The sequence below is a fragment of the Pan troglodytes genome, chromosome 5 (genome assembly GCF_028858775.2).
Source record: "Pan troglodytes isolate AG18354 chromosome 5, NHGRI_mPanTro3-v2.0_pri, whole genome shotgun sequence".
NCBI lineage: Eukaryota > Metazoa > Chordata > Mammalia > Primates > Hominidae > Pan > Pan troglodytes.
The window spans coordinates 125,736,910-125,753,049 of record NC_072403.2 but is presented as its reverse complement, the minus strand read 5'-3'; the positions used below and the strand labels follow the sequence as shown (position 1 = coordinate 125,753,049).

Below are 16,140 nucleotides of genomic sequence, written 5' to 3'. Positions count from 1 at the left end.
GCTTTAGACATCAGCTTACACCAGGGACAAATATGGACATGGTCTTTCCTCTCATGCAGCTTACATTTGTATTATTATTTCTTAAAACTTCTTAATATGTGAAGAAAGAAAGAAAAACAAGATTAACTGTGTGCTTAAAAAACAATACAAAAGATGACAGCCACTTTGTAGATTCCAAATTAAATACGCCTTTTTCACCTGGAAGCATTCATGCATTCACAACATATGCAATCCCACTGTGCAGGCAGTGTTCTGCTCCATCCTTCATCTTAGATTTTATGCTACTTGAAATTTAATTCCACAGAAATTGATTAGCTTGCAGTGTGGTGGGGAGGAAAACAGACATAGCCCCTCAGTTCATTCGGCAAGCATTTATTGAACTCCTATCATGTAGTAGGCATTTGGGATATGTCAGTGAACAAAACAGACAAGAAATCTTTATAAAGCATACATTCTTGGGTGGGGAGAAAAGCACAAGTTAAAAAAATGTAAGTCAGCAAATTATATGAAATGTTAGAAGTCTGTAAGTGTTGTGGGAGGGGTGGAGTGGTGGGGGAAACTAAAGCAAAATAAGGGAGATGGGAGTTCAGGTGAGAGTTGAGATGTAATTCCATATAGGCCGGGAAAGGCCTCATTGAGAAGACAAACTTTGAGCAGATTTGAAGAGGTGAGGTAATTAATAATGCAGATGGCTCACTCAGATGCTTTTAGCCTAACAAGAGAGGGGAGAAGCCAGCATTTAACAATGAGATCACAGACTGAAATATAACTTTAAACCATCACATGTACTCTTAACGAAAATAAGGAGTACATGTGACCATTTGAAGTTCTATTTTGTGCTATAAGATAGTATACTTTCGTTAGGAGGGTTAAAGAAGGCCTTTTGAAATAAGTAACATTTAAGTGGAAACCTAAGGGAAGAGTAGGCATTAGTCAGGTAAAGAGGTGAAGAGCTGTGTTCAGATGGAGGAAATAGCAAAGCCCATGAGGAGGAAGAGTTCAGCATGGATTTGGGAGGAAGGTAGAGAGATGAGTTAGAACATATTTTCAGATTCCTATAAAACGTCTCAGTAGAAGAGTGAAGTTCACAGATGTAAGTCTGAAGTTCAAACTACAGTTTTGAATGTAAATACTGATTTGTGATCATTCCACATGAAAATATTTTTAGAAGCCAAGTCACAGGAAAATGCAAAAGATAAGAGATTACAGAATGATGCCCTGAGTAATTTCTGCTCTCAGAGGATCCATAGAAAAGGAGCCAAGATGGCAAAGAAGACTGAGAAGGAATTCTCAAAGAGTAGACAGAAAGCCAGGAGAGTGTGGGGTCAGGAAAGTCAATAAAGACAGTGTTTCAAGGAGGAGTAGTGAGTTTTGTCAAATGCTGTTGAGTGTTCAAATGAAATACTGAGATGTTTCCATTGCATGTTGTAGGACAGAAACTACTGGATACAGGCTCCAGAGCAGTTTTTGTAGTATGTTGAGAGTGGAAGCTGGATTTCGTGTGTTGAGGATAAAATGGAAGAAGAAGAAGATGATGGCATAGTCACCTCTTTATAAAGCTGGACTCAGTAAAGGTTTAGGGAGACAAGGCAGTAGCTGGAGAGGGCTGGGACAGGTTGAGCATCCCTGATGGGAACATCTGAAATCCAAAATCTGAAATTTTTGAGTGTTAATATGACACCACAAGTGGAAAATTCCACATCTAGCCTCATGTGAGGGGTCATGGTAAAAACACACATACACGACACACAGTTTATTCAGTGTCTCCAAGGAGAAAAAACATCCCCCCAGCCCCTGTCAGCTGCAATATATGTTTTCTTTGCACGTCCAGATTCCCCCATGCAAGCACACCACAAAGGGTACTAAAGTAGTTCAATGTACACAAATTTTTTTCACAATGTACATAAATTTCAATGTACACAAATTTTGTTTCATGCACAATATTATTTAAAATATTGTATGAAATTATATTCAGGCTATGTTTATAAGTATATTTGAAACATAAATAAATGTCGTGTTTAGACTTGGGTTCTCATCCCCAAGATATCTCATTATGTATATGAAAACATTCCAAAATTCAAAAAAATCTGAAATCTGAAACACTTCTGGTCCCAAGAATTTCAGATAAGGAATGCTCAACCCACTTAATGTTTTTTTGGCTTGTGTTATGCTGTCTTGGATGGAAGGCATCAGAGCACATTTAACTGATCTGGAAACTAATACAGTAGAAAGGAAAATGAAGATAAAAGAGGAAAAGGAATAAAGAATGGAAAAACATTTCTGAGAAGGCAGGAAGGGATGGGGATATAGGGCACGTGCTGAAAAATTGGGTTTTAAAAGACATTCTGCTTTTTAAAATATTCTGTAATGAGAGAACAAGAGGATGCCTATAGATTTGCTGGTGGGAAGATGAGAAAGTTTCCCTCTGATGGTTTCTATTCAGCTAAGAGGAAAGAAGAAAAGGGAGAGTTGCAGTTTGATGACCTTATAGAAGGTGTGGAATAATGACTGGGAGGCATAGGATTGAGACTTTTGGGCATGGTAAGACTTTAGAGCAGTAATGAGGGCCCATTTGAGGTTGATAAATCTCAAGGATGCTTAATCAATATATCAAATATATCTTTCTACATCCTCTTTAATATTACCAGCCATTCACTCTTTTAACCTATGCCCAATTTGTGTTATATCTATAAGTCAATATTTGCACAAAAATAGAATATAGATTAAAAGGCAGTGCTATTACAAAGCACAATGTCAGTTAATCCTATATTATTTCATGCAGATATGCATAAAGAGGAGGAGGGAGGGAAGATAACCTACTCTGTACCAGGGACAGCACTGTGTGAGTCCGCTAGGCTTGTGTTTCACCCTTCCAACAGAACCTGAACTTGTATCATTTTCCCATTTTACAGATTTGGAAATTGATGTTCAGGAAGGTTTGGAAAATAAAGTTCAATAGTGTGTTAGCCGTTGTTCATTGAAGTCTCTCTGCCACCTAGGAATCTAATAAGAGCTCAAATGGTTGTAATAGGCACAGAATCTTATATGTAGTTGGAGTTTCTTTTTTTAATTAAAAAATAGAGACAGGGTCTCACTATGTTGCCCAGACTGGTCCCGAACTCCTGGGATCAAGTGATTCTCCCACCTTAGCCTCTCAAAATGCTGGGATTACAGACATGAGCCACTGCCCCCAGCCTGTAGTAGGAGATTTATTAGTTTTTAAAATTGATACTAAAACTGCAAGCTTCTTTACTTTTAGACTTTGCTTTAGTGCTCTTTATTAACTATCCAGTAGTACTCAAATAGAAAGATTCTTTCATAATTAGGAAACATTAGAGTCACTGCTTATCTGTCTGAAGAATCAAGAACTAACACATCTACAACAGGAGTGATGTTTCTGGCATGTTAGATCTCCACATGGTCGGAATAGGTGATCACTACAAAACCACTATAAAGAAGAGTGTATTTTTTAGTCATTGCTATTCAGGCACACCAATTGAAATAACCATACATATATATATACACACACACACACACGCACATGTATATACATATATGTATACACACATATATACATATATACACACATACACACATATATACATATACACACATACACATATATATACATATACAAACACACACACACTCATATATATATATATATATATATATATATATATATATATTCTTTTTTTTTTTTGAGACAGGGTCTTGCTCTGTTGCCCAGGCTGATCTAACTCCTGGGCCCAAATGATCCTCACACCCCCTCCCCAGCCTCCCCAGTAGCTGGAACTATAGGCATATACCACCATGTCCGGCTAATTTTTGTATTTGTTGTAGAAACAGGGTCTCCCTATGTTACCCAGACTGGTCTCTAACTCCTGGGCTCAAGCAAATCTTTCATCTCAGCTTCCCAAAGTGCTGGGATTACAGGTGTGAGCCATTATGCCTGGCCAAGATTTTTTAATATTTGAAAGAGTAATCAAAGAGTAGGACTTAATATTAGAGACAAATAAACAAAAAGTAGGAAAATCTTTAAAGAAAAAGTTTTCTCCAGAAATTTTGAATCAAAGCTTAACCATAGTAGCATTTCTCAAAATTTGCAATATTTATCCTCCAGGGACAGGCTGAAAACTTTCCATATAAGCTTTTGGAAGAATGGAATGAAGGTGGAAGATTGGGGAGGGCACGGGGATAATTCCCTTTCCAACTTTGTTCTCAGAGATAAGAGGCAAGTAAATAAAGAAAAGCAATCAAAGTTTTCATTAAAAGGATCAGGCGATCAGGTTCCTGGTCTTATAGAGTTACCTAGTCACTTTTCTCATTGTTCTTAACTGGCGGACCAGAAGTGGAGGTAAAACATTCACATAGAAAAAGTTGAATCTTCAGCATGATGAGTATAGGGACCACACAAGGGGTAATTTTTCATTACTTCCTTAGTCATAAATACTTTCTGATATTAAAAAGGAGACTTAAACAGTGGCTGAAATGAGCTATTTGAACTAATCTATGGTTCTAGAAATTAAAGCATAAAATCAAACACTTATCTTTATTCCAAATAACAATGCACTTTTAGAAAAAGATGTATTAAACTCTTAGAAATAACTTGTTGCAATCAATAAATAGAAAGTTTTTATTAAGCTACTGCTAAAGTAGAACTTTAGTAAGGGCCCCTCCAGTCTGACGGACTTTTCAGTGCCTTCAACACTCTATTAGGTTTTGTGATGAGATGACTGGGAAGGATTTCATTTGCTCAGCAGATATTTATTAAGTACCTACTTTATACCAGGCACTGGCGTACAGTGATTTGCCTCCATTACATATTTGAATCCCTACAGTAATCTTATAAAATAGAAACCATTACTCCCATTTTCTTTGTAAATCAAATCCCTGAGGCATAACATAACATGCTCAAGTTTATGCTGCTCATAAGTGGTCTGGACTGGGTTCTCAGTCCAGCTCTTGATAATTCCAAAGCTGTGACGCTGTTTCCCTGACTATATCATACTGCCTCAGATAAAGTTAAGAATTTTATGGGATGTTTCCAGTTTTTGTGAAGGTTACAAAAATGATCAAGATACACTAAAAATTGTCTGAAATATATTAAATATTAAACTTTATCTGTTGTAAGAGAAGTATTTAGGGCTAGATCTGCAAGGTGGGAATTAGCATTCAAAGAAACACACACACACACAAACAGAATCTGACAGGTCAGATTCTTGAATCTGGAAACATCCTTAGTAACTTTATCCAGAATATTGTCATCACAAAACATATTTTTGGACAACTGAATAAAAACATAAATGGTTAAGTTGTGCCAAAAACTTACCTCTACCTTTCCTGGGGCAAAAGTGTGAGTGTTGCTTAGAGCAGAGAGAAGCTTTTTGGAATGTGGGTAAAGTAGGGTGTAGAGAAAGGGAGAGAATGTTACAATTGGGAAGAGAATCCGGATGTGAGATGTGGCTGAGAGATGAGATCAGAGATAAGAAGGTACAGCCCTTCACAGTGCCACTGTGAGAAAACTGTAAGGATTCCTGGGATGGAGGGGACTCATGGCTGAGAATGTAGGGAGTGATGAAAATGTGACATTCTTCCATTAAGGCTACAGTTGGAATTTGATTTACATTTTGATTGTAGGTGTAAATACTTGACAGTTTTAAAATTTCAATCACTATTGTATATATTATTTTATTTAATAGCCACAGTAAATTCAGAGATCAATTAGATCAATTAGGTGAATTCCCAGTTATAAGGCTGTTAAATAATTTGCTTAAAATCCCAACTACAGGCCGGGCTCGGTGACTCAAGCCTGTAGTCCCAGCACTTTGGGAGGCCGAGGCAGGCAGATCATGAGGTAAGGAGTTAGAGACCAGCCTGACCAACATGGTGAAACCCTGTCTCTACTAAAAATAAAAAAATTAGCCAGGTGTGGTGGCACGTGCCTATAATCCCAGCTATTCAGGAGGCTGAGGCAGGAGAATTGCTTGAGCCTGGGAGGCGGAGGTTGCAGTGAGCGGAGATCATGCCACTGCACTCCAGCCTGGGCAACAGAGAGAGACCTCATCTAAAAACAAAAAAATTCCCAATCTCAACTATAGCTACCCAGACCAGCCAGTATCTTGTGGTCTGCTGGGACAGACAGGGACTTTGTCACTGCCCTATGCTGAGGTCTCTGCCTCTTCTACATGTCTTCCACTCCCCTTCCTCTCCAGTGTGTGTGCATGTGTGTATTTTTTTTTAGATGGCTTTTTGCTATGTTGCCTAGCTGGAGTGCAGTGGCTATTCACAGGCCTAATCATAGCTCGCTGCAGCCTCAAACTCCGGGGCTCAAGCTACTCATCTTCTTGAGTAGCTGAGTCAACAGGCATGCATCACCACACTCAACTCGTCTCCAATATTGAGGAAAAGATACTTAAGGCAAGTTTTCAATTGACTTTGGATTTTTTCTCATTGCTTTAAATATTGCTTTTATGCCAATGACACAACAATCAGAATTTCCTATCCTAATGGCTAACTGAAATTCCAGCTCTGTATTTTCCATTGTCTCCGTACTGATCTGGTAATTGCTGCTCGTATATTTCTCACCACTTTCTTAAAGTCAGGTTATTGTTTTCCCATCTAAACCAGCTCATCTTCTGAGTGATCTAGTGTACCATGTCTTACACTTTCCACTCAAGATACTTTACAATGAGTCCAAAATGTCTCCAGGAAAGCTGATGATTTCCTTCCCTTCCTCTCCTTCCCTTCCTTCTCTTCCTTTCTCCCCTGATGATTTCTTCGGCTTTCTTGGAGACATTTTGGACTCATTTCTCTCCATTTTTCAGGCTAAGAATAGAACCAGATATAAGGCCTCCTTAGGTTTCAGTATGGTTAAACACTCCACTACCAATTAGAATGTAAAACAAAAAATAAAATAAAACAAACCCTGAAGTTTTTGCCCATTTGTTTAATTTATAAACCTCTTTTCACCTCCATTATCTTTCACGTCTCAGGCACATATTACATTATGTTGCTTTTTTCTCTAAAATTCCTATTGATTAGACTTTACTAAATATAAAAATAATTGAGTATCAAGGAGAAGACTGGAATTCTCACTGTATAATTTGTTATCAGCTCAGAACACCTCATGGGTTATCCTTGTCAAGTTGTGTTGATTTATTTTCCTTTCAAACATCTCTGGTATTTTCTCCCTTCCAAGGACTAAAACTCAAGTCAAAGTTCTTGATATTTTCTGCCTGAATTACCTACTAGGTCATCATTCCCCTCTCCAGGGCATTCAATGCCGCAAATATCTCTCTTGTCACATCTCTGATCAAAAATTGGCTTCTAGTTGCCTGAGATCTAACCCTCCCTGCCTGACTTCCAAGGCTGTTTATAATCTGTCACCATAATCTCTAGACAGAGGACCAGTTTGGATCACTGAATGATGATTTATTAAACTCTTCCTTATAATTGTTTTAATTTGCCTCCCAATAAAGAACTAGTAGTTACAAGTTTTTAATATAGACCCAATAAATATACTTTATAGAGAAAAGACTGAAGAATTTCAAGATATTTTATAATTTAAAAAAATTTAGGAAGCCAGTTTTTCACCAGTGTCTCTCCCTCTCTCCTTTCTTCCCTAAAAACTAAGCAGATTTCAAGGAGGTTATGAACTGATCTCCCTTTTTACTGAGAAGAGAGCCTTGTCTTTGAACTTCTCAGGGTCCTGTCACAGTCTTTTATGTTTGTCTGACTCAACCACAGCAACAGTTGCATCAGTAGGGGCAAAATGTCCTCCTAAGAAGCAGAGAAGAGAAAATGACAATTGATAAATAATAGATATTTCCTCCTGATTATGTTGACAAGACCAGTTTTCCTTCTTGATCAAAATACTTTTTTTCATGTCCTTTAACATTTTATTTTCTAACACTAACACTTAATTTCTTTATCTCTTGCTTTTTCCTACTGTAACTTTTCTTTTTTTCTTTTTTTTTTTTTTTTTTTTGAGAGGGCGTCTTGTCTCAGTCACCCAGGCTGGAGTGCAGCAGCGCAATCTTGGCTCACTGCAACCTCTGCCTCCCAGGCTCAAGTGATTCTTCTGTCTCAGCCTCCCGAGTAGCTGAGATTACAGGCATGCACCACCACGCCTGGCTAATTTTTGTATTTTTAGTAGAGACAGGGCTTCACCATGTTGGCCAGGCTGGTCTCAAACTCCTGACCTCAGGTGATCCTCCCGCCCCGACCTTCCAAAGTGCTAGGATTACAGACGTGAGCCACTGTGCCCAGCCTCTACTGTGGCTTTAAATGTCCTGAATACTTAAACTATAGAATGGCCATTAATTGAATAAAATGGGTAGTAATTTTCCCTGCATCTACTTTTATTTTCTTTTAACCAAATGACCAATAAAAAAAATTTTTTTTTACAACTTTTCATTTAAAAAATCCGTATTATTGTAATTGTGGTGTTTTGAAAATATTCAATAACAAGCAGGATAAAGAACTATTATAGTCTAGCATCATTACTACTTTTTGAAAATAATTTGATTTTCATTTTAACTTCATTTTATTAATACAATCAAAAGATTCATTCAATTTACTGGGGGAGAATTGTAAAAAAAATTATTGGATATCAAGTAGGCAAATATCTAGTTAAATTGTTTGGTCCATATCTTTTTATTTAATGCTTTATTAAAAACTTTTAAAATTCTTAATGAGCTCCTCAGGACTATTTCATGAAACATATTAAAATGCAGCTTATGTCATTTTATACATAAATACATATATATAATTCCTTATCACAGTGTATATATATGTGTGTGTATATATATATATATATATGCATGAACATGGCAAGAATATAAAGTTGAGAATGTTGATTTCCATTGTCATTGTATCAGAACTCATGGGAACAAGCAACTATCCTTTGTAATTATCACTTCATCAGAACACCCATCAGGCCCATGCCAATCTTCAAATCAATTTAGGGGGGGCATTCCTCTTTGGGACTGGCCCCAGAAGCCATATAAGAAACTGTTTCAATACTTTATGATTATATTTTATGATCACTTTTATTACTGGAAACTGTGTTACCCACTTTGATCACTCTTTAATAATACTAACACCGCCCAGGTGCATTAAACATTTCAGTGTTCAAACAGCTTTCAAAATACAATTTTATTCACTGTGCTTTTGGCTGTTGCTAAAATAATACGGTACTTGTCTTTGGGGAATTTGCTCCCCTGGGGTGAAGGAGCTACACTGTAGTAGGACTACACTATTTGAAGACATGGGTTCAATTTCAGGTTCAAACATCTGGTGGCTACGTTGTGAACTAATGCAGTTGACTTCGGTTCTCTAAGCTCAAGTTTCTTCCTTTGTAAAATGTAGATAAAAGTTTCCATCTTAAAGAAAGAGTTCTAGTTCTAAGATTTAATAGAGATATCTAAAGGTAAGGTATGGTGATGTTGTTGTTTTAGGTGTTCTTTTAAAAAAAATTATTTATTTATTTTTGAGACAGAGTCTTGCTCTGTCGCCTAGGCTGGAGTGCAGTGGGGAGATCTCACTGTAACCTCCGCTTCCCAGGTTCAAGTGATTCTTCTGCCTCAGCCTCCCAAGTAGCTGGGATTACAGGCGACACCACCATACCTGGCTAATTTTGTATTTTTTTTTTTTAGTAGAGATGGGTTTTTGCCATGTTGGCCAGGCTGGTCTTAAACTCTTGGCCTCAAGTAATCTGCCAGCCTTGGCTTCCCAATGTGCTGGGATTACAGGCATGAGCCACCGCTTTAAGCGTTCTTTGTAAGAAGTTTTCTGGTGCGATTTGGATGAAAATGGGCAGAAGCTGTAATGAAAGTTTTGAGATTTAGTAACCCCAGGCCCCAGCAATTAGCGGGTCCTCAATAAAAGCTGGTTTGCCTTTCTATTTCATCATCCTGGAATAAGATGGGTTTGGTGAAACCCTCTGACTAGATTTGGAAGCGAAAGGAAAATAAGAAAAACCTGTAACAGCAGAGCTGTAATAAATTACTCACTTGTAAAGTAAGCATTTGCAATGAACCCATTTTTTGACTCCTCCCTTGGGAAGAATTCCCAAAGGAATTCTGAGACACTGACCAGGGATTACTGAAGGCGCTGGATGGCCTGTAGAATTGGTGATTCCAAGTTGTCCTTTCTTTCCAGTAAGCCAGCCTCTCTCTTGAGGGAGGTGGGATTATAGTTCTTAATTAATGTCAATTTTAATTAACGTTTAGACTTTTACGTGATTAAGCAAATGCTGTGTCCCCACATTTTGCATTTCTTAATCTATCTTTTCTTAGTCCCTGCTTTTCCTCAAATATTTTACAAGCCAGAGCTGTTTAATGTAATTGGACATTTCATCTGCACTTAGCTAGGAGAGCCAGCCTTGCTGTTTATCTGGGGGTAAGCAGCACTTTGAAAAAATTTACATTAGATTAAAAAAAAAAATCTCATCCAGCCTGGTGCAGTGGCTCACGCCTGTAATCCCAGTACTTTGGGAGGCCGAGGCAGGAGGGTCACTTGAGGTCGTGAGTTTGAGACCAGCCTGACCAACATGGCAAAACTCTGTCTCTACTAAAAATACAAAAATTATCCGGGCATGGTGGCGCATGCCTGTAATCCCAGCTACTTGGGGGGCTGAAACACAAAAATCGCTTGCAGAGGTTGCAGTGAGCCGAGATTGCACCACTGCACACCAGCCTGGGCAACAGAGTCAGACTCTATTTCAAAACAACAACAACAACAACAAAACAAAAGAAACCTCATCCTTCTCACAGAAAGTCTAGATAGATAAATGAGCTTTCTTCGGGTTCTCTTGTTCTCTCTCTCTTTTTTTTTCTTAAGTGCTAATTACCAATCTTGTTAGCAGCAGCATATTAATAATTTATTTACACCCTGAATTTCTTGGGCAATATTTTGTTAATACCTATGCAAATTTTATTTTTGTAGGCTTGCTTTTCCCCCAATTTTGAAAAAAAATTGTTGAAAAGAGATAATTTACAGCAATTATAATTCTCATAATAATTATTATCCTCATTGGTATTAAAAGATATGAAACATCAATACACTGGGAGGCAGTGCTCTGTAAGGAGCAGCAGTTAATAATTTTGGAATCAAATAAATAGCTTTGAATTTAGGCTTTACTATTTCCTGGCTTTGTGACTTGGGGTTAGGTACCTAATCTTCTTCCTCATCTGAGAAATGGGGGTAATAGGAGCATTGCCTTCCAGAACTGTTTGAGACTTTTCCTAAGGACCTGAATAAAGGAAGTTCTCATTAAATGATAACAAATCTGAGTCCAGACCATACAAGGGTAAGGGTGGGGGTAGGAATATCAAATTGATTTGTGGAAGATCAACTGCTCATATATTGGTAAAAACAATGTTTTACAGCAACTTCATAACTTCCAAAGCATTTTTGGATCCATCGTTTTACTTAATCTTTATAATAAATGGCAGGTGAGAATTAGTTTCATTTGAATGATGAAATAGATACCAAGGCCTGGAAATTTTTCTCTAGATTATACTGCAGATAAGTTGCAGAAAGTGATTTCAGATGCCTGATAACTGCATTTAAAAGAACCCTCAAGAATCTTAGAACTTCATAGATCAGTCATCAAATTTGAATGGAATTCTCATTATGTGGTCACCAGTATCATGTGTTTCAAGGTTGATGTCCTGCCCAGTGCATGGCTGCACCGCATCATTTTGACACAGCATCTTTTCCACAGTGGTAGGTCCTCTGGAGGCATTCAGTCCTCTGGGAAAAATTATGGACTTTTAGATCATGCTTATATTAAAAAGCCAGCTTTAAAAGTTGGCTTCGTGTATATTTAAAAGGGGTACAGAAAAAAACTTTGATAAAATTTTTAGTACCTTTGTAGCTGAGCTTTATAAAAGCTATAGTTATTTACATAAATACAAAAATTAAGGAGGCAAAATGAACATGTAACAAAAGAAAGTTCTGGACTTTGTAATTCTGCTGTTTTTTATATTACCAAGTAGTTCTGGATAAGGCAGGAACAACATTAATAGTACAGTTTGCTAACTCCTATTTTTTCCATTAAAAATTTTAATGAGAAAAAAATGCATTCTTGTAACGTTTTCAAATAGAACAGGAGTATATAAAATAACTGAAGTAAATTCCTTTTCATTGATCCTTTTTAAGAATTCTACCTCCTGTTAGCAAGTTGTAGTGTATTTTTTCAGGCTTTATTTTATTCCCATGCTTGCTCATGCACAGATATATACATGAGTTTTACAAATGGGATGAATGACATTATTGTATGCAATCTAGATGCAATCTATCTAGATTGCTTTCTGACTTCTTTTTTGAACTTTATGTCTTGAAGAATTTCCCTAGGAGTATATGTAAAACAACCTAATTCTTTTAAACAGCCATATAGTGTTTCATTGTTCATATGGAAATATTAAAACTTAGTCATTTCTTTCATTGATGAATGTTCAGGGTGTTTAAAATTTTTCTCTATTCTGTCATTAATATTCATATATATATTTGTCCACATGTGTAAGTATTTTTGTAGGATGGATTGTTAGAAGTAACATTGTTCCATCAAAGGGCATAATCTTTAACATATTGATGAATGTTGCCACACTGACCCACAGAAATGCTATGGTTGTTTATATTCAGATGCATAGTGATGAAAATGCCCTTTTCCTTATACCCTTACCAAAACTACATACTATCAATTGTTCAATTTTCTTTAATCGGTGGGAAATCATGAAAAAATTATTGATCTTTATATTCATTGATCACTTTTTTCTTTTTATTTTGTTCATTTTTATTCTTTTACCTTATTATATTGGATTGTCTTTTCATTATTTAATTGAAGGAACTCTTCAGTTTTTACATATTATAGCAGTTAATCCCTTTCTGTTGTATGTTACACCTATCTCCTTTCAGTCTGTTTTGTCTTTTATTAAACATGGTTTATGTGATCTTTTCCTGGGCAGAAAAATTTAAAGCATCATGTAGTTATATCTGTCCGTTGTTTCCTTGTGTTCCTTGTGGCTTCTGAGTTTTTTTTTTTCCTCCCCAAGTTCAGGTCAGATGGGTAATGTGCCAAGATTGTAGTGCATTTCACAGATGCATGTGAACACCCAATCACCATCGCTCATGAGCTACAAAAGGAGCAGGCTTCTAAGTTTTCTATCTTGTTTAGGAATGATATTTCCTTAAGAGTACATATATATTCGGGTTGGGCGATGTGGCACACGCCTGTAGTCCCAGCATGTTGGGAGGCCAAGGAGGGAAGATCACTTGAGGTCAGGAGTTAGAGACCAGCCTGGCCAACATGGCGCAACCCCATCACTACTGAAAATACAAAAAGTAGCCGAGAGTGGTGGTGCACACCTGTAATCCCAGTTACTCGGGAGGTTGAGGTGGGAGGATTGCTTGAACCCGGGGAGGCAGAGGTTGCAGTGAGCAGAGATTGCACCTGGGTGACAGAGCAAGACTGTCTCCAAAAAAAGAGTACATATATATTCTTATGGTTTCCTCATATTTGTCAAAATTTTTAATCTTATGATTTAATTCAATTGGAATTTATGGCCGGGCGCAGTGGCTCACGCCTATAATCTTGGCACTTTGGAAAATCGAGGCAGGTGGATCACCTGAGGTCAGGAGTTCGAGACCAGCCTGGGGCAACATGGTGATACCCTATCTCTACTAAAAGTAAAAAAATTAGCCAGGCATGCTGGCATGCACCTGTAATCCCAGCTACTCGAGGGGCTGAGACAGGAGAACCGCTTGAACTCCGGAGGCGGAGGTTGCAGTGAGCCAAGATTGCACCACTGCACTCTAGCCTGGATGACAGAGCAAGACTCTGTCTCAAAAAAAAAAAATAAATAAAATAAAATAAAATTGGGAATTTATTTTGCAGTATAGTGTGAGGTAGGAATCTCATTTGGTTATTTTTCCCTTATGTTCTACCAGAATTGATTTGAAATTCTTTCATCAGTATGCACTACAGTTCCCATGAAAACATGGGTCTATTGCTGGATTCTCTCTTCTGTTTAGTGAACTATCTTTTTAGTCCTATGCCAATACATTTTTGTTTAATTACTATAATTTTGTAATGTATTTTGATATCTGGCATGGAAAATCATCTTTATTTTTCTTTTGCTTTAAAAGTCAGCATTCTTACTTATTTACTCTTCCAGATAAAATTAGGATCAGCCTTTCAATTCTAAACATATTTTTTCTCTGAGTACTTGATGCGATTATACTTAGATAATAAATTGGCATAAAATTGATATCTTTATAATGTATTTTTTTTTTAGAATAAACAAGCTTGGCAAGTTTTATTAAAGGAAAATTTTGCATAGTTTACTTTCCACCAGTCTGTTCTGGCATGCTTCTAATGATAGCAGAATCACCTGGATCAGTGAGCGCCAGTGTGCATACTCTGTAGTACTTTCCGCATGCTGTGCCCAGTTCAATATTATTGCCACTGTAGTGATGGACACCAATTTTGGCCAACATTGCATAGTACTCTACTTCTGATTTCCGCAAAGCTGGGCAGTTGTAAGCAAGGATGACCAATTTTGCTGTGCCTTGTCTGATCATCTTTAGAGTCTGCTTGTACCCCAGCACGTACTTTCCACTTTTCATGAGTTGGAGCCGAGAATTAATTGACTCCAGTGAATTTTTCATCTCCTTGGTTGGGATGGCCCCAATCAAGAGCAGCTGCCAAGATGGCTGGGCAGTGAGAAAGGTGATATCTGTATAATATTATATATACAGGTATTCAGGTCTTTTTTTCATCCTTACATATAGGTTTAGAGTTGTCTTCATTATATGTTATGCAAATTATTCCTAGATAATCTATAATTTTATCTTCTTCTTGTTGTTTTTAAATGAGTTACCCACATATGTGCCACATGCAGGAGGAGATGGCAGAAATAGTAAGTGATTTGCCTAAGTGCAACTAGTTAATAACAGAATTTAGATTAGAGACCAAGTCTTCTGACTGGGACTCCCCCCGACAATAAGGCAGATTCTTTTACTACTGCCCCATTCTTGTTGCTATCTTTCTCTCTCTCTTTTATTTTTTATTTTATTCTATTTTATTTTGAGATAGGGTCTTGCTCTGTCGCCCAGGATGGAGTGCAATAACGCCATCTAAGCTCACTGCAACCTCTGCCTCTGGGGTTCAAGCAATTCTCCTCCCTCAGCCTCCCTAGTAGCTGGGATTCCAGGCACCTGCCACCATACCCGGCTGTTTTTTGTATATTTACTAGAGACAAGGTTTCACCATATTGGCCAGGCTGGTCTTGAACTCCTGACCTCAGGAGACCCACCCGCCTTGGCCTCCCAAAGTACTGGGATTACAGGCGTGAGCCACCGCGCCTGGCCTCTCTCTCTCTCTTTGAATGTAGCTTCATGTTGAATAATGAATCTGAGTCAAGAAAAATATAGCCTAATCCCATAAATTTGACTCATAAGAAATTGGAATAAATGTGTAAGGTTCATTTCTCAAATTCTATTCATGTTCGAAGTAAGTAATATTTATGTTGATGGAATTTAGGGAGTCTGTTTTTAAACTAATATTTCTTTAAAGGCTTCACACAAATGAAACCTAAGAAAAATTTCTTAAATAGTAATCTCAAATTTTATCTATGAAATAAAGCTCTAAAAGGTCATCTTATTCGTAAGTTTTATATCTCATTAAAGACTGAAAAAACTTAATCTCATTATAATTAAACTTTGCATTTTGTCTTTTATTTAGTGCAGTTGCAAAACAGAATTGTTTGATCACTGTCAACAGTTGAAAACATGATGGTAGTTTCAGCAATTATTGGTACATTGTGAGTCTATCATCAAGTATTTTAATACCAGTGCAAATCAGTGATTTCAATAAATAAATTTTGAAATAAATAAAACCAGAGTGTTTAAACAAAACTTAAACTAAAGGCACAAAATGTATAGATGCAGGCTTAATGGTATACCCTAACAACCGTTTCTGCAGGTGGCTTATCAGGAGGAAGCTTGATGCATTCTGTCCCTTGAATAGGCAAAGGTCTCCAGCCACTTTCTTTGAAGTTAGTAGGTGTGCCGACTAATTCCATTTCACAAGGAGAATCCTGAAAGATTTAACAAACTGCATCTTTCCCCCCC

At 37.3% G+C, this 16,140-nt stretch overlaps 1 protein-coding gene and 1 pseudogene across 1 annotated transcript; both read right to left on the bottom strand.

The window, feature by feature from the left end:
- Window positions 1-13,065: 13,065 nt before the first annotated feature.
- LOC112209700 (small nucleolar RNA U13) lies at window positions 13,066-13,154 on the bottom strand (annotated as a pseudogene).
- Window positions 13,155-14,349: 1,195 nt separating this feature from the next.
- Window positions 14,350-14,676, bottom strand: LOC112209425 (large ribosomal subunit protein eL30-like). The gene has a single exon (XM_024356999.1). The coding sequence runs from the start codon at window positions 14,674-14,676 to the stop codon at window positions 14,350-14,352; it is 327 nt and encodes a 108-aa protein (XP_024212767.1).
- Window positions 14,677-16,140: the final 1,464 nt, after the last annotated feature.